This window comes from Daucus carota, chromosome 5, assembly GCF_001625215.2.
Source record: "Daucus carota subsp. sativus chromosome 5, DH1 v3.0, whole genome shotgun sequence".
NCBI lineage: Eukaryota > Viridiplantae > Streptophyta > Magnoliopsida > Apiales > Apiaceae > Daucus > Daucus carota.
In genome coordinates, this window is record NC_030385.2 from 36,602,895 (window position 1) to 36,627,750 (window position 24,856).

Here is a 24,856-nt window from a genome sequence, read left to right on the forward strand (position 1 = left end):
ACCTCTTTTAAGCTAACCCAAACGGCCTCAATATGTAGTTTCATAAATTCTTTTGTTTTAAATAATTGATTATTAAATTTTTATTCAAAAATAAATATTTTTTACTATAATCTATAAAACTATAGTAGTTATAAAATACTAAATAAAACCAATTAAATTAATTTACCTTTCTAACAAGTGCCAATTTGGTCCAAATAGACCACCAAGAAAACAATGATACATAAATTGACCAGCAAAAGAGATAAACATAAACAAGTCCTATTGTCTTAAATGTTGGTTCACCATGATTGATAGGCTGCATTTGAATAATATAACACTCATTGACACACAACTGCTACTCCCTCCGTCTCTAAATACTTTTCCTGTTTGTACTTTTCACGTTTGCCAACACACATTTTTAATCGTTAATATCAATAAAGAGACGGAGGGAGTACAAAACTCTAGCAAAAGTCAAAACAGGCACAATAATATCCATGTTCATGTCCACCTACATTAATTAATTCAAAACAGAAACATTGTTAGCTGCTCCTTTCTTTCATCACATCACCCACTAGTCCTTCATATTTTTATTTTCTCACCTGATCGCAGCAGCAAATCAAATTAGGCTAGGTATAAGCCACACTGTTTTTCTTATAAAATGTCGACTCAGTCAATTCTTTTACCACTGCGACTTGGACCTTGTTTATCTATCTTCCTTTTGTTCCAAGAAGCTACACAACCTTGTTTAAAAATACAACACATCTGCAGAACATCTGCTTTAATATATGCACTTATTTGTTCCTTGTTGTACAAGTTCTCTTTTAATCTTTAGAACATACAAAACATACACTATACATTTTGATTTAGAGAAATGATTGATAGATTTGGTAGGATGTCTGAACCATCAAGAACTCGTTTGGTTTTGGTTATGTTGTTTTGTTGGTTTTTGTTGCTTCTTGGAGCTAACTCACAGAATCCAAAAACTCATCCTCAAGAAGGTATCTCTCTGTTCTAGCTCCCATGTTTCATATTTTTTTATTTTTGTTTTTGTTTTGTGCTAGAAAAAATTGTTAGTATATAATATGATCCCGGTAAGTCGTCCTCTCAACACTCGGAGATTTTAGGAGGATTGATCACGTATCAAACTAGGCTACCTTGATGTTCTGGGAGAATTGGTCGCTTAACAAAATTACTTTCGGTTGTTTAAAATTTAATGAGGATTTAATTTGAACTTCGAAGTAATCCACTGTTGGATTTCAAAGTTTTCGAGCTTTGGGGGCTAGGAGCTTATTCAATTACTCTTTGGTGCTAAAAGATTCTTGGTAGTATTATGCAATTAGGGTTTGCAAATAGAGTTTGGTGAAGTCGTTTTACAGTTCGCAAAGATTTTAAGGTTTGCCTTGTACGTTATATCCACCAGATGAGAAGATGTTTGTAATTTGGTTTATGGTTTTAACATGCAGTTTCAGCATTGCGGGAAATCAAGAAAAGTTTGGTTGATCCAAACCGAAATCTTAGTAACTGGAATCGCGGTGATCCGTGCACATCGAATTGGACTGGAGTTTTATGCTTTAATAAAACGATGGACGATAACTATCTGCATGTCAGGGAGTTGTATGTCAATAATTCTCATTTAATCTGATCTGATCCAGAGCATATTTATTCAGAATGAATTTTTTAGTCATCTTTGAAATGTCTGTTGCTTATTTTTGTTTTATTTGGATTTCATATGTGTAGTTAGGCCTTAAAACTGGTTATGTAATGCTACATGTTAGCGATACTTTATAGAGGTAGAAAAGCTTTCAATGGTTCCCAAACTAATTTCCGGAAAGTAAATGAGTAGTGCTGATTTACTTCAGTTTGACAGGACGGGCTGTGATTTCAATTGTTAAGTTGTAGAAGTTTATTGGATATATGCAAGATTGCAAGCCTATATGATGCTGATATCTAATGATCAAAAGCAGAATTATTTATTGAAATGGAAATATGTTTGTTCTAATGACAAGGTCAGAGCTAACAAAGCCTGATAGAAAGTCCACTTCCCAATTGCACATACAGAAGGAATATGTGCATACTTTTGTGGCCGTCTCTGATTTTTTTATAGTTGAAGAATAGCCTATACCATTGCTTTGAATTTGTGTACACTTCAATGATGATGAAATCATAGCTGCTGGCACACTATGTTCCAGCTTCCATTATCAAATGTATGAAATATGGTCTTGAATCAATGTATTGAAATTGACACATGAATGCTCATCAGCTTTACCATTGGCTTCTTTCTGATGTCAGTTTTTTCACAGATATGAAATCTAAAGTTAGAACAAATATATTGTTACAAGATGTGAATGCGATTTTCGTTTTTTGTCTCTTTACGATTAGTCCTCTCCTATTTCTTCATGGCAGACAACTACTGAATATGAATCTATCAGGGGAGTTATCGCCGGCACTAGGAAGATTATCATATATGAAAATCATGTGAGTGCATATTCTTTATATAATTGTTTTGTTATGTTTGCTCTGGTATAATTCAATTGTATCGATTGCTCTATTAAAAATATTGAGCTTTGTGATGTCAAGTTCACATTGCTTAATCTAACCTTGGAATCCAAATAATTCTTCATCTTTGTTCAATCAGGGACTTCATGTGGAACAAGATAAGTGGAAGTATACCGGTTGAAGTAGGCAACATCAAGTCTTTGGAGCTACTGTAAGTTCAAGGATTATATATCGCGCTTTAATCATGTATTAGATGATAAAATAATATATGCATAGGTCTCGACTCTTTGAGCTATTTAATGGCCATTGTTTCTTTAACCTTGAAAGACTGGTAGTTTTGTTGTTCAATTCTATTCTACTGATGCTCTTATCGCATTCAGGCTGCTGAATGGAAATCAACTAACAGGGCCCTTGCCCGAGGAAATGGGTAATCTTCCCAACTTGGACAGAATTCAAATTGACCAGAATCATATATCAGGACCAATACCAAAGTCATTTGCAAACTTAAACAAGACAAAGCACTTGTAAGTAATATCCTTCTTGTATGTGTTGGTCAATTTTTATTTTACTTTTTGGGGAAAAAGGTTAGTACCTGGTATCTTAGTTTGTTATCACATCCTGCAGTTCACTCTGTTATGTCTTTTTGATGGGTATGAAATTAACTGTTGTTGTAATGATCTCTGAACAGCCATATGAACAATAATTCAATTAGTGGCCAGATCCCTCCCGAGCTGTCTAAACTGGGAAGTCTTGTTCACATGTAAGTGGTTTAATAATACTTAATTTTATAGTGCACAGGAACAAGTTTCGTATTAATCTTTCTTTTATGCAGGCTTCTTGATAATAACAACTTAACAGGGTATTTGCCACCAGAGCTTGCCGAAATTCCAAATCTACTTATCCTGTACGGGCTTTCTCTTTCTCAGTATATATATGTGTTCAGAAACCTCTGCACAAAAACACTAGAAAAGCATGTTAAACGTTGATTGTTAACTTAAATGCAAGCCCTTGTTTCCATGAACCAAAATGTTAAGTCCCTGTCTAGGCAGTTCTTGAAGAATCTTTGAAGGAATATGTTTACTTATTTAGGAGCAAAATCTTTATCTTTCTGCTCAGTGAAGTAATTATTTAGAGTGGCTATTTGTTCACCACCAAGATCCATTTACAAAATTAATCATGTAGATGTTTTATTTGGTTTATGTATCCGCAACAGATTAATGCAAACAACATATCACTTGCAACATTCTCCTCTAATGAAAGATGCAATAATACACTAGTATCTAATGCCATTGAAACATTTTTGTCCAACCTTTCTATTATCTATCTTATAAATTCTTATTTTAACTTTTTTGGCAGTCAACTTGACAACAACAACTTTGCTGGGAAGGAGATACCTGCATCATTTAAAAACATGTCTAAATTGTTGAAGCTGTGAGTGGGTACAGTTACTTCATCTTAATTTTGGTTAAATAGTTTTCCCTGATGCGAGGCTCTGGTCTTTTTCTTCATTGAGATACGAGCTTTGGGATGAACATTTGTTATTACTGCTTTAACATTTTTAAAATGCAATTAATATACACATAATTGCTTGTACGCATACACACAGTCACACACACATTTGTTATAGAGGTAGTACAAAACAGGGAAGCATGTGTTGAGTCAGACAAACATGTTGTTTATGTCGAGCATTAAATTTGTCAAACTTCATGGTTTTTGTTGAAGAAGTGATCCGAAGTTTTTTTTTTTTTTTTAAATCTATAATATAATCATCAGAGGTGCATTTACCTCGACTTTGTTACACATGAACAATTTATTTCTTCAATAAACTTCACATGTTCCAAGTATATAATCTTTAAAGTGATTCTAGTATATATGTCTCACTTGTAGTTTATTTTCGCTTATTCACTTGTAGTTTTCAGTATAGAGAATCCATGAGATGCAGGTTGCCTACACTTTTTCAAGTCAAACTATATAATAAAGGATTAATATTTGGGAAGAAAGTTTACCTAATGTTTTAGTTTCATTTTCTGTGTCAGGAGTCTAAGGAACTGCAGTTTGCAAGGACCAATACCTGACTTAAGCCCGATACCAAACCTTGCTTATATGTAAGTTCAAGCGTATTTAATGGCCACTACTGAGTACTCTTGTTAGTGTCTATATTCACTCAAACATGTATTCTTTACTTCAGTGACCTCAGTTCAAATGAACTTCAAGGATCCATACCATCAAATAAGCTTTCTGAGGCTATAACAACCATGTAAGAACAGTCAATCTTTATTACTTATTGTGTACCCCTAACCAAGATTTTTTCAATACCTTTTGAGGATCACTGCACGATTTGTTTAATCTGTTGTGTGACATTCCTTTTTTGACTGATACTGTTGATTTTCGACCACTAACCATGCAGTGATTTATCAAATAATAATCTTACTGGAACTATTCCTGCCAACTTCTCGAGGCTTCCTCGTCTTCAGCGATTGTAAGCATCCTTCAGCTTCAGCTTCACTTTAATTTATTTATTTATACCATCTCAATTTCCACGTATAATACTTATCGAGTTTGTTTCTCTATAACTTTAGCCTTTGCAAAGTTCCTTTTTCTCCATATCTTTTTATATCATGATGTGTACATATTAAATTTGAATCATATCCCTGTTACAGATCTCTTGAAAACAATTCACTGAGTGGTTCAGTTGCAAGTACTATCTGGACAAATCGAAAACTCAATGCAACAGAGACACTTATCTTGTAAGAGCTCAAACATAAGTTTTGCTTTCTTTGTATTAATGTGTGTGCTCATTTACCTGTCTCCTGGGCACAGCCACAAATTCTTAAGCAATTGCCACTTTATTAAGTATCTGAAGATTCAATTTCTTTCCATGCTTTTTACAGGATCTAATAAGTTTCCATCTCAAGTAGATAATAAATTTTCAATATTATGTTTAAAATTGTTTATTATCTTTTAGACAACCATAATTGACCTTGTATACTGCAGGAACTTACAGAACAACTTCCTTTCAAGCATCTCAGGCAGTCCTGCTCTCCCTCCTAATGTCACTCTACGGTGCGCTATATTTCTATTCTCCAATCTAGTTAATACATTTATGTGTTGGGAACAGAAATTTACGAAGTTTGTAAATTTTCCCTGTAAATATGGCAAATACAATAAGCATGTCCTTTTAAAACTGTTCAGGCTTGAAGGAAATCCTGTATGCCCGAATTCCAGTCTGTCTGACTCCTGTACATCTTTTATTGCAAATGATACTTCTTTCCAAAGCCCAGGGATCATACCTGATGATTGTCCTGGATGCCCCAGTCCTTATGAATATGCCCAGGGATCTCCTGTACGTTGCTTCTGCGCTGCGCCTCTGATTTTTGGTTATCGATTGAAGAGTCCTGGATTCATTGATTTTCAGCCGTATTTTAATCCATTTGGGGAGTACTTGACCTCTGGTCTCCAAATAAAATCATTTCAGCTCAATGTTGAATCTTATGAATGGCAAAAAGGCCCTCGACTGGGGATGTCCTTAAAGATATATCCAGTGTACACTGGTAACAACTCTAACACCTTCAATAGGAGTGAGGTCTCTCGGATCCTTGACATGTTTACAAGATGGAATATACCTGATAGCGATATTTTTGGACCTTATGAACTTATCTACTTCACATTATTGGAACCGTACAAAGATGGTTTGTTTTCTGAACTCCTACTGAAAGCCCTTGCTGAATTTCTTTATGTCGATATAATTTTTTTTAAAGCTTGCAGCATGTTAAGAGCACGGTATATAACATTTCATGGTCCCATCTTAAGTTAAAGTACTGCAGATAAACTTCATCTAATAGTAGACCTAGTTCCTTCATGTGACTATCTTTGACCTTAGAACTACTTCTTGTTATAAACTTATAATGAGTGGAGTTTTGGTGTGACCCAGTCATTTTGGTAATATGTTTGATATCAACCTTCAAGTATAGGATGTGTTTGCCTTTCCATTTCTCGAATCCATCCCGCTATCTGAAAAGTACCTTCTTGAGTGTACTGTGTATTTTTTTTTTATAATCTGTCTATGCTAGGGGAAGTCCTGCGCACGCCTATTAATTTCTGAGAGGCATTGGTCATTACATAATTAATACTGTTATAGGCAATACGAAAGTTATTCCATTGCACACAATAAACTTTTACAATATGCTCCAGTATTTATGTGGTCGCCACTGCAGAGGCTGACATGTCCTGTGCTGCTCCTCGCATATATGTAGTGAATACTTGTAATACTGCAAGGTTATGGTCAATCTTCTAGAGTTTGCCATATTACATGAAGAATACATATGATCACAGCAGAATTCTTTCTTGGGTACCTCTTGCAGTTATTTCCGCCAAATCATCTACCAGTCTAAGCAAGGGTGCAATAGCAGGCATAGTACTTGGTGCAATTGCAGGTTCAGTGACATTATCTGCGATTGTGACACTAATTATTTTGAGATCGCAAACGAGGAAGCAGCATTTCACTTCAAAAAGACGACAACGTAAGTATATTTATTTACTGATGTAACTGAAATCATGTTTCTTACACTTAAGTGTTTCTCTTAACTATTGTGCTGGTCCTACCACAAAGAGTAAATTAGCAGTCAGTTAATCAATAACTTGGAGACATGAGACAACTGGTTCATATATGAAATTATACCATTTGTGATGCAGAGTCCCGGGTTTCAATTAAAATTGACGGAGTAAAAGATTTTACATATGCCGAGATGGCATTAGCAACAGATAACTTTAGTAGTTCCAGTCAAGTTGGACAAGGAGGCTATGGAAAGGTCTACAAAGGTATCCTGGCTGATGGCACAGTGGTGGCCATAAAACGCGCACAAGAGGGATCATTGCAGGGTGAAAAGGAGTTCCTCAATGAAATAGAATTGTTATCTAGGTTACATCATAGAAATCTAGTGTCACTACTTGGATATTGTGATGAGGAAAGTGAACAGGTATATTTCTATTTTCAGTAAAAATGTGTGATGTATTATATGTTCCCAAGTCAAACAATGTTCCAATTTTGTCTTGAATGTGGAACTTTGTAATTTTAATGTGATTATGATCATTGTCTGCAGATGTTAGTTTATGAGTTCATGCCCAATGGCACCCTACGGGATCACCTATCTGGTAAAGATTTTGATCTTAGTCGAGTTTGACCTTATTATTTCTATCATTTTAATGTCTGTGGCAGATGTGATGGTGTATAATATCCTTATATCATTTAAAATCGCAATTCTAATCATGAAAAGTATGACCTCTTTTTGTGGGGATCTTAAAGTTGCAACCTCTGATTCCTGCAAACTGTCCAGATTTAGGAAAATCCGAAAGTTGGGAGTCGGATCCCTTTGTGTAAAATATCTGTTGTATTATTAGTTTTTCTGTATCTGAGAAGAGCGAGAGTTAGTTAAAAAAGAATGAATATTAATTATCTCTTATAAGGCCTTTTAAAGGAACAAGTTGTAACTGAATAACTCAACAAGCTGTTTTCTTTCTGTGTGTGTAACAGTTACTTCAAAAGAGCCTATGAGTTTTGCTATGAGAACAAGGATTGCATTGGGTTCAGCCAAGGGAATCCTGTACTTACATTCGGAAGCTGATCCTCCTATATTTCATCGAGATATTAAGGCCACTAACATATTACTGGACTCAAATTACATTGCAAAAGTTGCTGATTTCGGACTATCACGACTTGCTCCAGTTCCTGATTTAGAAGGCTTCGTGCCTGCTCATGTATCTACAGTTGTTAAGGGTACTCCGGTAAGATTCAATACCATACTTAATTAGATAAGACCTCGTTATAGTTTAGCAAAATGTAGTGTTCAGCAACCACCAAGATCTATACTGCTTTACAGGCTCAAATCTTTACAGCAAATCAGAAACAAGGATGTTTTCTAGATCTACAAGTCCATATTAGATTTTTTGGTCTTCACTTTATCTAACACCAGGAACTTGTTTTATTGTATTGCAATATAATTGAAGTTAACTTAGTCAAGCATGGCTTTATGTACCATCTTTGCAGGGGTATCTTGATCCAGAATACTTTCTTACTCATAAGCTGACCGACAAAAGTGATGTTTATAGTTTTGGTGTGGTACTTTTAGAGCTTTTGACTGGTATGCATCCAATTATGCATGGCAAAAACATTGTTCGAGAGGCAAGTTTCCCCCCACCCTTTTATGATATTTGTCGCCTATTAAACATCATATATAATGTTCCTAAAATAGTTCACTGGTAATTACACCGCGACTAATATATGTTTAAATCCTAATTTTGCATCTGCATCAGGTGAATAATGCATTTCGATCTGGCATGATGTTCTCAGTCATTGACAAAAGAATGGGATCATATCCTTCTGAGTGCGTGGAAAGGTTTGTGAACTTAGCGCTCAAGTGTTGCCAAGAAAATACAGATAGCAGGCCTAATATGGCTGAAGTGGTCCGCGAACTTGAACTCCTGTGGCTTATGATACCCGAGTCTGATACTAGAATAACACATTCATCAGTGTCCGACCCTGGGAAGGGTATGTCTTCAGAGTCTTCTTCGTCGGTTGGGATAACAAATCCGTCAATGACAAATAATTACTACTCATCAGAAATATCTGGGAGTGACCTTGTGAGTGGAGCTGTTCCTACCATTGCACCTAGATAATAAAATGACCATAATCTTTTTGGTTCATACAATGGTCAGTCATGTAATTATGTATGGTTAGTACACAGTGGTGATACGTAGAAGTGTTATAGATGTGATATGTCTGCTCACTAGACTCAGCTTGTGGCCAAAAATATACAGAATATATATCATTTGATCTATGTGCAGCTTGGCTTGTGTATGGAGCTGTATAACAGATATGTAGGTATTTTTTGTTGACATAGAAATAATACATTTTGATACAATAATTTATTAACAAAAATATGTCAAGGGTGTTTGGCTTTTCATATATTCTTCAAAATGTCCTTATTTTTGAAAAGAAGTAGATGTGAATCTACTTTCTTCTTCTGAAAATTAATTTTTATTTTAATTGAAAACGAATATAACCTACCATCTTAATATATATTTCAATAAGATATAAATATAAATTTTTTGATAAAAAATAAATCCTCAGCCTCCCTAAATTGGCAAATTGACAATTTTATTGAAAGCTTTCGACTGGGACGTGGGACCACACTTAACCGAAGGATCCAGACGGGCTTTGTTAAAACACAAATAGCCCAAGTTAACATGACGCAAGCCTATACGTATATGGACTGGGCCGAAAGCGTGTAACCATAAAACTCGGCCTACAATAAACCCAACCCTGTGTGCTTATATATATAAGCGTCTCATCTTTCTCATTGTCTAACCCTAGTTTTTCAAGCCGCAGCACAGAACAATTCGCCATGGGAAGAAGTATGTTCATCTCTCTTTCTATACTTACATCTACTTACAAGCTCTTGTCTATGTATTAACCTACGTCTTTTGTATTCTCGAATCTTGTTTAGATGTTATATGTGTGGATTCAAATGATAATTTGATTTCTGTTGATTTAAGCTTGTGGTTGAAGCTGAGGCTTTGATTAAGATATGAAATTGTTATGTTGATTTTTTGCTAAGCTTATTTGTTGAAAATGAATTATATGATATTTTTTCTTTGAAATAATTGCTTTTATTTGAGAATTAAGATTAGCTGAACACCCCTAAATTAAAATAGATTAACACTGTGTTTATAATATATGTGTAAATGAATTAATACACTTCGTTAAAATGTTTAATTTTTTTATTTTTTATGTTTAGGACCTGCAAGATGTTATCGTCAGATTAAGAACAAGCCGTACCCCAAATCTAGGTACTGCCGTGGTGTGCCCGATCCTAAGATTAGGATCTATGATGTTGGCATGAAGAAGAAGGGAGTCGATGAGTTCCCGTTCTGTGTCCATTTGGTTTCGTGGGAGAAGGAGAATGTCTCGAGTGAGGCATTGGAGGCTGCTCGTATTGCTTGCAACAAGTACATGACCAAGTTTGCTGGGAAAGATGCTTTCCATCTAAGGGTCAGGGTTCATCCTTTCCATGTCCTTCGTATCAATAAGATGTTGTCGTGTGCTGGGGCTGATAGGCTCCAAACTGGTATGAGGGGTGCTTTTGGAAAGCCATTGGGAACTTGTGCACGTGTCAGTATTGGGCAGGTTCTCCTCTCTGTACGCTGCAAAGACAACAACAGCCCACATGCTCAGGAGGCTTTGCGTCGTGCTAAGTTCAAGTTTCCTGGACGTCAAAAGATCATTGTTAGCAGGAAATGGTATGGCTTAGAAAATCTGTATATGTTTGAATTTTTGATTTGATATTTATGTTTATTTCTTATCTTGTTTCTGTCATCCACTTGTTGTAGTAGCAGTCCTGATAGTATTGTTAATGTGTTATTTTCTTTTTGATGTTCAGGGGATTCACCAAGTTTAGCCGGACTGATTACGTTAAGTGGAAGGCAGAGAACCGCATTCTTCCTGATGGTGTCAACGCCAAGGTTTGTGTTTTCCAGAATTTAAACTTTAGCTGAAATTTATTCTCATCTCCTAGATTGTGCGTTTTCAATTTGTTAAGAGCATTCTTTGGACTCAATGAATTTAGCAACATTTTCATTGACCAAATTATAAGTGTTGTCTTCTAGTTGTTTCAATCTGATTTGTTTTGCCATTGAATAATTATAACTTCTAAAGTAGCTGATTGGCTATAGAATTCAAGCTATTTTTAATTTCTTGGACTGGGGAGTCGAATTAAATAACTGTTGTTACTTCATGTATCGAGTTGGCCTAAAGATACAAGTCTGTAAACATAAGTTTTGTGTATACTTGCTGTGATTGTGGTCTGTATTATGAGTATTGCTTATATGGCTTTGTATTGTTTCCTATATGGTTGGTATTCTTAATCTTCATTATTTTTATTGCTTCATATCTTTATTTGTATAATATGCATTGCTACATATCTGAAAATAATATCATGGGTTTCTCACCATTGCTATAATTTATGCAGCTTCTTGGTTGTCATGGACCTCTTGCAAGACGTCAGCCCGGGAGAGCATTTATTGATGCCGTCACTGCCTAGAGAATCATGTCCCATATCGATGTTATGAGAATGAGCCAATTTGCCCATGTTGGATGTCATACATTTGCTGGGAAATTGGATCATATTTGTTTTTCTAGTTTATTGCCTTTTTGGCTAGAATTTGTGTTGAGAACTCTATATAAAAGAGCTAGTATGTTGGAGTTACTATTTACCTGGCTTCTATTGTCTTCATGCTTTTGTTCCTTTAAAATACTAATGGATATGAATTTTGATGCCTTCTATTGCGATGTTGCTACATTTTGCTCTTGAAATGGTCCTGCCCAGCTGCCCTAATGTTCTGTTGTTTTTTCAGCCTACTTGTTTCGAATCATGTTTGCCAATTCATGCTTATTATAATTGGAAGAAAATGATTTTTAGTACACTTTTAACACTAATAAATTAAATGTTTTATCATTTTGTATGTACAAAAGTTAGTATAACTCAAGTTTATGGATTGGGAATTGTTAATAGTACAAGTCATTTAAAATAAAAAAGTCTTTAGTTCGGCTTCCTGTTACTCACGTTTTGAAATTCTTGTAATTTTCCTTTTCTAAATTACAATATTAGTCATATATATTTATCAAACTATTTTTTAAAAATTAATGATTTTAATTGAGTATTTTTTTTTCTCGGCAACTTACATGATTAACTTCTTTTCCCCCCTCATCTAATTCTGCAAAACAGATCTTTCGGCTCTTGCTGTCTTGCACAGTTGCACTGAAGGCTGCCTTTAGCTTCTAAGTTTCTTTTTTCTAGGTTTGTAAGGCCATCCATCTTGGGGATAGTTTGATGGATTTTTTTTCTGCTTATACATGGAAAATAGTGCGAACCCACCTCTACACGATTTTTTTTACTCATTCCTCATTATGACATTATTCATAGTCCATAGGCCTGATCCTTCGACTTCCATTTTCGTTTAGAATTTTTTATAGTTCTTGAACAGATTTTTTATTGTATGTTCATTGACTAACCACTCTTTAGTTAGGTTTTGCAACCAAATTTCTCCACTTAAATTAAAAGTTGCTAATGTCCATGAGCACACGTTAGAAAGACCCATTCTTAAAATCAATTCGCAAATTAATACAACTAGCTTGATCCTTCTTTGGTCCTTGACCTCCCATATACGTTTGAAACTTGTTAAAATTATAAATCAATCTGATCCCAACTTGTAAGCCAAATAGTAGACAAAACATTGACCTCTCATTATTCACAGCCGTCACCTTTTTACTTTCAACAAACAATCATTAATCACACTAGTCATCCTTCTATTCTTCTAATAGTCAGTAACTAAAGAAATTTAAAACAGCTGATTATAATAAGAATTCAAAATTTAAGAAAAGTGAATCAATGTCCAGAAAAGTAATGAGTAAATGCAACAATTGAAAGTTGAAACCATTCACAGGCTAGGAGATAGCCCGAATATAATCAATTACTCTATGCCTAATTACTGATTGCAGAAAATAATTACTGCTATATTTTGAAAAATCATAATAAGTTTGCTCCAGTCCGGAGATATAAACCAATAATAAACTCAACCTTTCAATATTTCAGGCATTTAAGCACAAGATACCATCCACAAACTAAGTAACAAGTAAAATGGGCATTCATGTCTAAAAAAATCATATTGATGGAGATGTGAGATCTTCAAACATTTTTAATGCAAACAAACCAACCATCATGGCATATTATAGTACAAAAGTTGCAATAAGTGCAGCATCTAGACGTACACTCCCTTTATTTGCATTACAACAGAAAACATAAGAATCTCTAAACGGAAATGGAGAAAGTTCAATTTCATTAGTATATAAAGCACCTCACGTCACACCCAACTTCAGTATCTATGTGACAACTTCTCCTTCTCCTTGTAGTCATTAGCATATCTGCACGACATCAGAAAGCTTAGAACTCAAAACACTTCTAAAGAACAGTTATCCACATATTTCACCAATCTAATTCCAAATATATTGCAATGCCTTTGTTACAATTTTTAAGTAAACAAGCAACATTTACACAATATTAATCTGTTTATACAAGTACCCATTTTCTACGTTGTGAAGATAACCAATTATTTGAGATCCAACAATTAACTGAACATGCCCCTTCTATAAGGAAACCAGAGTTTATAAATCAGTTATTCACACACAAATATTGTTTAAGTGGCGACGTAAGTACTTAACACAGACGTCATTACCGTAATGCCAATCCAATTACATGTTGACATTTGATGAATACGGAGGGCAACTTATTCGTAGTGTACATAGAATTTCATTTGGCAATGATAAAATTAAGATGCGGTGTTCAACATTATTTGCACAAGCCCTATAATGCAACAGTTGTATATATCACGTATGACCCCATCCAGTAAAATACTCTCAACTAAGGGTGGCAAGATTCAACACAAAATAACAATTAAGGTCCAGATATTAGGGTGTGGGTAAATTTCAATTTTCAGTTTGTGACCCAAAAAAATCATGTCATTTTCAAGACCCCCCTACCCTTTCTCATGTACTACAGCAACTCATAGTTCTTATTCTCTAAGTGCATCATATTGTACTAGAGAGTATTGGGGTTGTAAAGCACCGATCATTACGAAAACAATAATCCATATTCATGGGTATCATTCAGGCTGTGTTGGGCCAAATACAAAACTAATGGTGTTCTGCCTCAAATTTCTTAACCAATGAATTTTCCATTCAGGTTTGAGCCAAACCAAAATCAACAACAGTGCAAGAGGCTCCCACAGCTTTAGTACAATACATAAACACACAGATATTGGTTTATACATTTTTTTTTGAAGATCACAATATGGGTGTAAATGCAAAACCACAAATTTCAATTATATAGATAGATACATACATACATACATACATACATACATACATAGGGAGGGAGGGGAGGAGGGGGGGGGGGGTACATACATAGGGCGGGCGGGGTGGGGGAGACCTAACTGACTAGGCACCAACATTTACAACAAAAGCAAGCTCCACATAAAGATAATTTTACGAGCCCACATATTAGAATCAAGTAAATGTTACCAGCTAAACAAGTATGCTATGCTGAGAACTGCTGTAAAGAAAAAAGTTGAGACAATGGAGTTCATGTCTCACGTATTATTATGGTGGCTAACATTAATTTCCGACTATAACCATTCACATTTAAATTTTAACATATAACATTTACTTAATGCTCTAAACCTCAGAGTTCAGGCAACCAGGAGCAATCACGAGAACCCATTCTGAGAAATCCCAAGCAAGAAAACTTAATCTTCGCAAAGAGTATAAGATGGAGACAGTAACACATTCAACCAACATATTGTGTGTATGTGCAGAGCAACCCATATATATTCTATCAAACAGAGCAACATCACTACAGCTTTCTGTCTATCACGCCTTTTAACTGTATTAATGATACTCATTTGATATGATTAAATAGCCGTGGTTCAATGTTGTACCATATGAGAAATAACTTAAACCAGGATTGTTTAGGCAGAATTACATAGGATCGCAAAAATCTTCGTGAAGTAAAAACAAGGTATAGTATAGACTAATCCCAGAAATTACACAATGTATTATAAATATAACAACATACAAGCATACCGCATACTAATAAATACCGCCTACAGTTTTTTATACACAAGTGAATCCAGAAATGAGACTCTCAAATCACAAACCTACTCACCGCAAACTCAATTACAGTATCGAACAAGCACACACAAAACTACTCACTACTCACCGCCAACTCAATTACGGAATCGAACAAGCATACAAGACTAACAAAAATCCGCATTGCAAGACAACAAAACATAACAAACAAACAAATAGAAACATAGGGGGAAATACATACAAGTAAGTTCCGATGACAGGGACGGCAACGAGAGAGATGCTGACCCAATCACCAAGAGTCCTCTTGTAGATCTTACTGGTGAAATCCTTCCAGAGACCAGGCATCGTCTGCTGCTGATACGGCGACAGTGCGTACACCACCGACTTCACCTTGGCTGATGATCCTCCTCCCACTCCCATCTTGCTCGAACAGATCTCTCGATTTTCTAGGGTTTGCTTTCTGCTTTTGCTCTTAGACTTTTCAGGACCTCAATCTATACGTACAGCTCTCGTGTATAAATGTATAGCTTGGACTGGTTTTGGACCCGATTCTTTTGGGCCTGCCCTGTTATCAGTTTTATGCGGGATATGTAATGTAACGGTTTCAATTTGTTTTTCCTTTTCTATTTTTAGTGCTTTTTCTTGACAGACAATTTAGTAATATATACTATTGTTGTACAATTTACAATGTAGCGATATAAGATTTTATCGTGGTAAAAAAATTTATATAAATTCTTTTAACATCATAACTTTACTTATTACTTTTCTAATGTTATAGTGTTTTTTCCAAAGTACAATTTTTATTATAAGTAAATTTGGAATCAATTTAAAATACAAATGAAATAATTTTGTCTTCTTCATATTCACGTGAGATCTAGTTTTATAAATATTATTCAAAAACAATTTTAGTTACATTCAATTACTTATTATATTTTTAAATATTTTCAGCAAAATTTTAAAAAGAGGTAAATTAGACATATTATTATATATAAAATCAAATATTAATATTATTATAATTAGACATAAAATTTTAGGTAAAATAATCAATATTTAAAATAATGTTCACAAATACAAAAATATGATATATATTATAAAATTATTTAACATTCAAATGAATTATATATATTTAATTGAATCGAATTCGAGTCAAATTTATTAATTTTAAAATAAGTTAATGCAATTTATCTCTGACCTATCTAATTCGAATCGAGTTCAACTTATCAAATATGCTGAGACAAGCAGATGAGGTTGGGAAAAAATTCATACATAATTTAATAAACATGGAACAATTTCTGTTCGATTCAATTCGACAGATTTCCGATATAAATTATCACCAAAAAGTAATCATAAAAAAAATGAAACGCAGAATATGAAGACGGACATCTCATACAAAAGGTGTAATTCATAATTTCTCGCGCATAATATTTCAATAAACAAAACATGAAGAACAAGCAGCAAAATACGTTTAGAGTTTTTTGCGTGTGCATTATTGCAGAACTTTCACAACACTAAGTCAATAATATAAGGTGATAGAACAAATAAATCCAATAATAATGATCTACTTCAGAAGCAGCAAGCACCTACAGTCACAAATCAGAAAGCAGTTATAACTGGTGATCCCATCTCTCTCCCATTCATCTGTCACTGGGCACTCTTGCATCCAAGCTCAACATTCATCCAATTTAACTTCTTAGCTGGCTCCATAGAACTGTTATCAACCAGCAAATGTTGCACAGTCTATGCATCTCTGTAGATTATGGGGGTACTATATTGACACCTCTGCAATGTCATCAACCTCAGGCCAGTAGCTATGACACTTTTACCAGCCAGTTTTGGCACGCTTCATTCCGCTTGAATTGAATGGAGAGACGCTGGCCCTCGGCTGAGGGCTTTCCTCGCGGAAATTAGAATTTAGCATAGCAAGTTCTCTCAGTTGTTGCCTTTTATACAGATCATGAGACTCATCCTGCAGCAAAATATTTACAAAAGACTTGGTAAAAAATACTAACAAAGTAATGAAGAGTCTGAATTTAGCATAGCAAGTTCTTTAAATAGTTATTTAAAGAAGGAATTGGAAGAAAAGGATAAATATTATACCACAGGTTTAAGCAGCTCTTCTATGATATCCTGTGCCTGTCTTAACCTTACATCGACGATATTGACAGGTAGCTCTGCCTCAATCAAGATGTGTAGTTGTTCATTGAGGTGTTCATAGCCTGGCCTGCCCCTCAGACTCTCCTCCTTATGGAAAAAATAGCACCATGTCGATGACATTAGTTAGTTCATATGTCATATAGCTCAACTAATTTTGACATAATAAAGTTGTTTCTGAATATGATCCGGGAAGAAAGTACCTTATCAGGATCTTTAATTGAACCCTTTCCCCTGATAAAAACACGACATCCTGTTGAAGCTTCCACCCGCTTTAAGGAATTTCCTCGGGGACCCAGTAGCCTCCCAACAAAATTGAACTAATAAACCACATTTTTTGTCATAATTATTACTTGAAAATTCAGTAAGTAGGAAGGATTTCTATTGAAATGAAAGGCAGGCAGGTAATAAATTCACAGTACTCAAAACTGCACATAGCTTACATTTGGATAATTACCAACTGGTATATCCAAGCGCAAAATCCTCTTCACGATAAAGGAACTTGGGCTTCCTGGAGCTGCCTGCCAGTCATTTGTCAATCCCAGCGGTCCACCTACTCTCTGAAATAATATAAATCAATATCTTAGCATCACCAGTCACTCTGCTACAGACAAAACTTACGAAAACAGAGAAGGGAAAATTGCAGAACAGGTGGATTACAATGAGCAAAACAAGTCTGAGTATATCACAAAACAGGATTCTTGTACTTGAGAAAAGAAAATCTATAAGCAATTAAGTCCTTGTTGATCCACTTATAGAAGTAAACATATTAACTTTAGAATGCTGATTAGAAAGAGAAAATAAGTATATGCTTAATTCTTTGCTAAAAGTTCTAGACAGATACCTTGACTTCAGAAAGACATTCTGACGTTTGTATTGTCCAAAGGGACAACTCAAGGCCAAAACTGTAGGGACGTTGAAGAGTGATGGAGCAGCGTTTAGATGCTTAACAGAAAACACTGGCTCTCGGTTGATTAATGATAAAAATGCTCACACGCCTAAACACCTACATATTGAGAGTTCTTGATAGCATGATCAATAAACAAGTAACTGATTGACTTTCCTCCCATAAGTAGTAAGAAACCGAATGCCACTAAAGAGGATTCTTGTTAATTCAGTTTTTTTCCTGACAATAGTTAGATAACTAGATACTATAACTAGAGGAATTGAGATTGCAAGGTTGCTAATATCTTCTCTTCAATGTAAGTGTAAAATGTTACCAGTATGCAACTGTACTATATTTGCTAACTGTGCATCATGTCTTCTGCTTTAGGCAAATTCAATAAAAGATTACCAAATCTAACAAGATACAGAAGGAAACTGCATAAAGCACAATATATAAAAAAACCGAGGAGATATGAGATGCTTTTGAAGTTGAGCATAATTGATACACACCTCACGTTGAAGTCCTTTCCAACTATTTCCATTCCAAATGTTCAATCCTTTTCCTCCAATGTAAGGAAGTAACTCCAATGAATTTGATGGATTTGGGCTTCCACGCTGCATTAGGTCATAGTCACTAAAACTTTGGTTGGGGATCAATCTGGAAAGCTTCAAAATTTCTGTGAATATTGAACAAAGTAAAGTTTAGAACATAACAAGATGACAGATATATGCATATGAATCAAAAATGGCTCAGACACAAGCCGGAAGTAGTAATGAAGTCCTTTGTATATCATGTAGTATATGCTTTATGAATGATGGGATGATTTATAACAGACTGATCACTGGAGTCGAGACTCGTGAACACTAAAACTTCATAATGTGAAACAAGTACAGATCATTTTAACAACCTTTTTCTGTTAGAGTGTGAATATCCTGAAGATGAGAAAATGGATTGAAATGTGTTCTCGTAGTAATTAGATTACCCTTAAGATATAATTTCATTGTTAACTCATATACTAAACTGAGGGATTGAAGTCTCTTGAAAGCCCTATTGGTAAACAGCTAGCAACGCAAAAAGGTCCCCAACATACATAACATAGTAGTAAAACCCTAATCCAATCTCTTTGGCAACCACTCAATAACCAGTAACCAGAACCTGTAGATTCAAAGCATTAAAGGCACAAGAACAAGAATTATTACATATATGTACTCATGTCAAACTAAAACTATCGAAGAAACCGGAGACCAACTCACAAGCTACAACGCTACAAATCATCGGTCATGACAGCACATATCATCGGAACCACTGGATTATCAATAATGAATGGTTGTGATAAGTACTTAATTTCCCCCATTTATATGAAGTGATAAGCAGATCCAAAAAGAGCTGATAAGAGTAAAATCAAGACCTTGATTCAAAAGTTGGGTGCATATCGGAAGGACTTGCATAAAAGGCACCAGCTTTTGACGCTCTTGCAATAGCTCTGACAGGTACTGCTGAGTACTAAAAAATCAAGAACACATGTATACTTGAGCACCACATAACAAGCATCAAACCATCACAAAATTTAACAAAAACATCGGAGAAAAACACGGGTCATGAACAGATTAAGCAAAGATTAAGGAACCAAGAAGCACCTGTCAGCATCTGGATTAGCTGTAATATGAGGTGAAGCAGTTCTTGCAGGCGAGAAATTCAAGTTCTGATTGTAAAAACTGGACATCCCTGATATCAAGTGAAGAACATGAACATATATGAAGAGAGATTGGGTAGAGAAGAAAAAAGGAGTTGAGAAAGGAGGAGGCAATGAACCCTGGAAAGAAGAAAATATACTACGTGGGGTCTTTGGAGACAGATACGTTTGTCTCTTGTTTCTTTTCTTTTTTATAACCAAGCTTGTGTTGTTCGTGTAGTATCTATCTGTTTGCTGCTGTAATAACATTTCCATATTACTCTCCTCCATTTCTGTTCACTACACCATTTTTTACCTTACCTGCACTGTCAATCTCACCTATTCACCTACAATTTTATTGCATATATCATCATTAAACATCTCCTAATTGTGTTTATTTTTTACTAAAAACGCGGGGTGGGTTTAAATTCTCCAATAATATTCTCACAAGACACTCTTTAAGTCTTTATGCCATCGGTCTATTTTTTAGAAATAGGGAAATATTGTTTTCAGACCGTTTTTTAATTTCCAGAGTAATTTGATACTCGTAGACAGTGTTTAAGGGCATCTTGCTGATTTTTATAATTTTATGGCGAGATACTCTAAGCTTAAAAATCTCATCGACACAATGTGTCAGACTTGGGTTACCCATGGAGTTGCTTCTTCTGGTGTGTCTTGATTCGAATATTGGCATCAAATGTTTATATAGTGAGGTCAGAGTATCCAACGAGGAAGTAACACAAATTACAGTCATGCTTTGAATTGTTTAATACTGGACTTAACTCATGAATGATAAGTAAGTTGCCACAAGTTCAATAAAGGCATGCTACTGGCACTGCCCATGTACTACTTAACAAAATTATCACCAACCATCATCCCTTGAATATAGCTTATAAGTCGAAATCAACATATTAATCCGAGAGCACAAAACATGTTAATCAGAGTTTATGTATTAGCAGTTTCATTATCTTCCCAGCTTAGCACACTACTCCACCAGATACCATGGCTTACCAGCCAAACAGATGCAAAACGACACGAATGCAAGCCGAATATGAAATTTACCATTCGGGTAGTATCATCAAGTACCGAGTATGGAGGAGAATGATGCATCTGTAAAAATGGCGCCCCTTAGAATTTATTAACATTGTCATGACTATACCAACCACTTGGCTCTCTGACCTCACTTCATCACTGTCCAGCCCTCACTCCCACCCCACCCACCTACCTAAATATTCCCACACACCAATCAGACAGCTTTCCTAATCACAGTTGTAAACCCAACCCCCTTCTTTAATTTATTCCTACCTCAGTAACTCTTTTCATTAAACAACTAATTATTTTTTATCCAGTACTAGTCCTTTGCATGCCAGCAGATGAAGTTTAATCATAGATATGATTCTGTATTGTTTCCACCAACTTAAATCAATTTGACCCACATTCACAAATATAACAAGAATTCGACTATCATTTAAATTTGTGCAATTGTTTCCAAGTTGAAAGCAGAACCGAATGTGAAGCTGAAACGACGAAGCCTTGGCTCACAAGAACGTACAAAATAAACGAGTACTATAGCAATTCAGAACGCATGTTTCATGAGGAAAATAGATGAAAAAGGACACCAATACATGACTCAAAAGATGCATACATAATGCAACAAGGGGGTAGCTAGCTGTTATTGCATAGGATTCCTGAGAGGTGTGTTTAAAAAGTATATGGCAATGCATGTTAGGGCCGAGACAACAATATGTGGATCACAACAAGCCATTAGGCTGCTTCAATTATATAAATTCCACAGAGAATGATCCTCCTGTCATTTTACATATGCATACCTACATTCTCACTTATAAATTATCAGTTATATGTTAAGCTAACCAACATATTCCAAGCAAAAAGCTGATTTCGCCTATCAGATAAGAATTTAATTGAAATAACAGACATTTCTCAGCCGAAACAGAAAAAAAGGGCAAGTGAAATCCTGTCATTTAACAAAATTTATGACCAACTCATAGATGTTGCTAGAATTTACCAGCAAGACAGCAGCGCATGGGACCATTGTAAAAGCCTTTTCAATGTATTCAGAATCACAATGTATAAAAATCACAAATTGGCTGGGATTGTCACATGATATTTTTAGGTGTTTGGAACTATTCTGAATCTGATGTGCTCTGTGCATCTTCCTATATTTGATTGATTTTATCCTTTTTACGACGTCGTCCTCTTTCTGGATTTGGCAATTTTATTGTTTTCACCTCATGTCATCGACTTTATATAGATTTGGTCGTTTGGCTGAGGTGACTTGGGTAAATAGCATTTCATGATTAGTTTTGCAAGAAGCAAAATTATGAGCTTTCCTGGCTTTCACGTGTAGTTATTATGCTCTGCAAATTCGATACAGATCAAGAATCTGGCAAATGCTGAGTGCTGGAGTTCATAATATATGCTCATTGCTCCATATGTAGTTACTTATTTATAAATGTACACAGATGGGCTGCATAAGTGGTTTTCCAAAATGGACTTGTTTGTAAGACTCACCAGTCTGTTTCTTTAGCAAATGAACAACTCACCAGCAGACCAGCTTAAGATGAGTAGCTTGTATTCATTATAGCAAGAAGGGAATCAGGACCCTTCTAATTACTACTTATTAAGATGAAGTCCCATAATGTTTCGCAATAACATGTTCAAAGATCCGTTGGCTGAAGCTGCAATGGCAGCTTATTATGTCGAGTAAGTTGAATTAGACAAAGCATAAAAGCACAGATTCGCGTCTTTTCTTTTTAAATGAATGTCGAGGGCTCGAGGCCAAGTCCCCTGACATGAGTACATTATACTCCAAACCGAACAATTAAACTAGTCACCAACTTCCCAGATGTCATATCTGCCAATCTTTATTATTCTCAGAAATATGAAGTAAATAACAGCAGAAAATGAATACACCAAATTGTTATGAAATGAATGCTCTTTGTGAAGCAGATAATAGCAGAAAAATTGACAATGTTGTACTTACAAAAAATCAGTATCAAGTATATAATCATTTTCTAGTTTTGGTCTTGTTCTAGTAACATCTGCCACAGACACTTTCATAGTCCCAACAGTAGTCGTTGACAACGGGACGCCTGATTGTGCTGCCTCTTCTAGTTTCTGTATCCTGTCACGACGTCTGCACTTCCTTAACCACACAGCCAATAGCATCACAAGAAAACCCCCAGCCACCACAGATCCCACAATTATAATAAATCTCTCGCGTTTAGTTCTTCTTCCAGCATTGTCACCACTCAGGAGCGGATGAGTCTCTGCTGAAGGAGCAGGCGCAGGAGCTGTGAACTCGATGACAATTGAAAAATGGCCTTGTTCAGTAGCTCGACACTCATTACCTCTCACCACATTGTCAAATTCCACTGAACCATAAAGATCAAAAAACACACACATTGGCGACACCCCATAATTTGAAGCTTGTAAATCCATAAACTTCACCAACATAGGCTCCCCGGAAGCTCGTATATCCAGCTCAGACAAATTGGTAGCTGACAAATTGGAGGCATCATAAGCCAGTAGACCCACCACAGGTGCTAAAAAAGTGTACCCTGGCAAAGAATACAAGGAAGAAAAATTTCCCAAATCATGGTAAACCAGAGCAAGCCTCTCCACAAAAGGCTGCTCAATCACACCAGCTGGAATTTCAAACTCCTTGTAAAATGAGAAGCCTCTTTTTCTGAGGCTACCACTTCTCAACCTCAAGGCAGCCACTTGAATTCCATTCAAATTTGATGGCACATTGCCATCCACCACAATGCCGGTCCTCGGCCTATGATCCAGTGCTCTGAAAGCATAATCTTGAAGAATTGAGTCCAGTAAGCGCGCTGAAAGCTTAGTTGGTGACTCAGCCATCAGCATTGGCAAGCACAGAATAACAAACAAACATGTAAACATAAGCATGAGATAGTAAATCACAAAAACTTCTAAACACTTGTATTCAGCAGTGTAGTAACATCAGAAAATAAAAATTTATTAAAAAAAAATAAAAATTAGCAGAAGATCATGAAGTGGAAGAATAAAAGAGGCTGCTACACAGTTGGATCATAACTGAGGAAGATGATGAGGGTGTATTTTGTATTTAAGGATGAGAGAGAAGCACAACCGCTAGTGCATTTATGACTACTTTCCCAAGAAGATGGTTAGAGTAATAATCACTACTCTAATTCTTGGTTAACAACACTGCCCTTTGGAGTTTAGTTTAAACAAAGAGCTTAAAATTTTCAAACTCATTTTGTAGCATATCAAGAACTATTAAGCACAGGAGATGACTGTGCATGTAAGAATACAGATGTGATGCATGTTGATTAGATGGTCACATTATCTTTTAATCATTTACTACTTCATTTCCTTGCTTTATTGGTCCCAGATATTGAGAGTGACTGAAAACTTTTCTTAATAGTATTACTTTAATGAAAATATATTTACATTAATAGTGGGGCATCGATCTAAACAATAAAAATGAGTTGATATTTAATATTCGAGGTGTATGTGTTCAGCCTAGGATAGGAGAGGGAGGCAGGCAGTAGTATGTTATTGACCATCAAGGCAAGGCATGTAGAATTTAATTGTCCTTTTTTTTTTGACAGAAGAATTTAATTGTCCTTCTGTTTCGTAAATAAGTCAGATTTTATTTTATCCCAAATCATTTCTGGGTTTCGTTCATTTATTCATATTAACAAGTCAATTTTATTTTTATCCCAAATCATTTCTGGGTTTCGTTCATTTGTTCATAGTATTAATTATCGAGTCGAGTTCCGGTCAAATTTAACCGTGTTGCGTACATGATTTGTTAAGATTGTGACCCCTTCTCTAACAGACTGGCAAGTAGCAGCTGTATGTGGCTGGCATCAGTAAATTTGTAGGAGTAGCTCTTTTTTGTAGAAAATTTTGGTTTAATGTTAAAGCAGTAGTTGGTGAGTTTTTACTTTTATAACTTTCGTAA

The 24,856-nt window shown here is 35.4% G+C and overlaps 5 protein-coding genes across 5 annotated transcripts; 2 read left to right on the top strand and 3 right to left on the bottom strand.

Annotated features, from left to right (window-relative positions):
• Positions 1 to 602: 602 nt before the first annotated feature.
• On the top strand, positions 603 to 9,366 carry LOC108223514 (probable LRR receptor-like serine/threonine-protein kinase At1g06840). Its single transcript, XM_017397815.2, has 20 exons — positions 603 to 977; positions 1,443 to 1,593; positions 2,383 to 2,454; positions 2,615 to 2,686; positions 2,856 to 2,999; positions 3,164 to 3,235; positions 3,308 to 3,379; positions 3,832 to 3,906; positions 4,512 to 4,580; positions 4,664 to 4,732; positions 4,883 to 4,954; positions 5,136 to 5,222; positions 5,470 to 5,538; positions 5,668 to 6,164; positions 6,837 to 6,995; positions 7,168 to 7,451; positions 7,575 to 7,626; positions 8,006 to 8,256; positions 8,519 to 8,653; positions 8,785 to 9,366. Exons 1-20 carry the CDS (start codon positions 851 to 853, stop codon positions 9,145 to 9,147), a joined length of 2,892 nt encoding a protein of 963 aa, XP_017253304.1. The 5' UTR covers positions 603 to 850; the 3' UTR covers positions 9,148 to 9,366.
• Positions 9,367 to 9,747: 381 nt separating this feature from the next.
• Positions 9,748 to 11,810, top strand: LOC108224104 (large ribosomal subunit protein uL16). Its single transcript, XM_017398658.2, has 4 exons — positions 9,748 to 9,885; positions 10,269 to 10,770; positions 10,911 to 10,992; positions 11,499 to 11,810. Exons 1-4 carry the CDS (start codon positions 9,876 to 9,878, stop codon positions 11,568 to 11,570), a joined length of 666 nt encoding a protein of 221 aa, XP_017254147.1. The 5' UTR covers positions 9,748 to 9,875; the 3' UTR covers positions 11,571 to 11,810.
• Positions 11,811 to 13,173: 1,363 nt separating this feature from the next.
• Positions 13,174 to 15,714, bottom strand: LOC108220451 (cytochrome b-c1 complex subunit 8-2, mitochondrial). The gene is made up of 2 exons (XM_017394226.2): positions 15,414 to 15,714; positions 13,174 to 13,450 (listed from the first exon to the last, which is right to left on the bottom strand). Exons 1-2 carry the CDS (start codon positions 15,590 to 15,592, stop codon positions 13,402 to 13,404), a joined length of 228 nt encoding a protein of 75 aa, XP_017249715.1. The 5' UTR covers positions 15,593 to 15,714; the 3' UTR covers positions 13,174 to 13,401.
• Positions 15,715 to 16,556: 842 nt separating this feature from the next.
• LOC108219796 (KH domain-containing protein At3g08620) lies at positions 16,557 to 20,187 on the bottom strand. The gene is made up of 7 exons (XM_017393314.2): positions 19,847 to 20,187; positions 19,618 to 19,712; positions 18,719 to 18,885; positions 17,767 to 17,883; positions 17,527 to 17,643; positions 17,270 to 17,413; positions 16,557 to 17,138 (listed from the first exon to the last, which is right to left on the bottom strand). The coding sequence occupies exons 1-7, from the start codon at positions 20,170 to 20,172 to the stop codon at positions 16,992 to 16,994; spliced, it is 1,113 nt and encodes a 370-aa protein (XP_017248803.2). The 5' UTR covers positions 20,173 to 20,187; the 3' UTR covers positions 16,557 to 16,991.
• A 2,547-nt stretch (positions 20,188 to 22,734) lies between these two features.
• LOC108222150 (uncharacterized) lies at positions 22,735 to 24,205 on the bottom strand. Its single transcript, XM_017396057.2, has one exon. It carries the CDS (start codon positions 23,812 to 23,814, stop codon positions 22,882 to 22,884), a length of 933 nt encoding a protein of 310 aa, XP_017251546.1. The 5' UTR covers positions 23,815 to 24,205; the 3' UTR covers positions 22,735 to 22,881.
• Between the last annotated feature and the right edge of the window lie 651 nt (positions 24,206 to 24,856).

Coding starts and splice junctions, on each gene's coding strand:
- LOC108223514 (XM_017397815.2), top strand. CDS start 851: ATGATTGATAGATTTGGTAGGATGTCTGAACCATCAAGAACTCGTTTG. Junction 8,257..8,518: donor CAGTTGTTAAGGGTACTCCG/GTAAGATTCAAT, acceptor CCATCTTTGCAG/GGGTATCTTGATCCAGAATA. Junction 8,654..8,784: donor GCAAAAACATTGTTCGAGAG/GCAAGTTTCCCC, acceptor CATCTGCATCAG/GTGAATAATGCATTTCGATC.
- LOC108224104 (XM_017398658.2), top strand. Junction 10,771..10,910: donor ATCATTGTTAGCAGGAAATG/GTATGGCTTAGA, acceptor TTTGATGTTCAG/GGGATTCACCAAGTTTAGCC. Junction 10,993..11,498: donor CTGATGGTGTCAACGCCAAG/GTTTGTGTTTTC, acceptor TAATTTATGCAG/CTTCTTGGTTGTCATGGACC.
- LOC108220451 (XM_017394226.2), bottom strand. CDS start 15,592: ATGGGAGTGGGAGGAGGATCATCAGCCAAGGTGAAGTCGGTGGTGTAC. Junction 13,451..15,413: donor CCTGTCATCGGAACTTACTT/GTATGTATTTCC, acceptor GATGTCGTGCAG/ATATGCTAATGACTACAAGG.
- LOC108219796 (XM_017393314.2), bottom strand. CDS start 20,172: ATGGAGGAGAGTAATATGGAAATGTTATTACAGCAGCAAACAGATAGA. Junction 19,713..19,846: donor GCTAATCCAGATGCTGACAG/GTGCTTCTTGGT, acceptor TTGATTTTTTAG/TACTCAGCAGTACCTGTCAG. Junction 17,644..17,766: donor CAGTTGGTAATTATCCAAAT/GTAAGCTATGTG, acceptor GTGGTTTATTAG/TTCAATTTTGTTGGGAGGCT.
- LOC108222150 (XM_017396057.2), bottom strand. CDS start 23,814: ATGCTTATGTTTACATGTTTGTTTGTTATTCTGTGCTTGCCAATGCTG.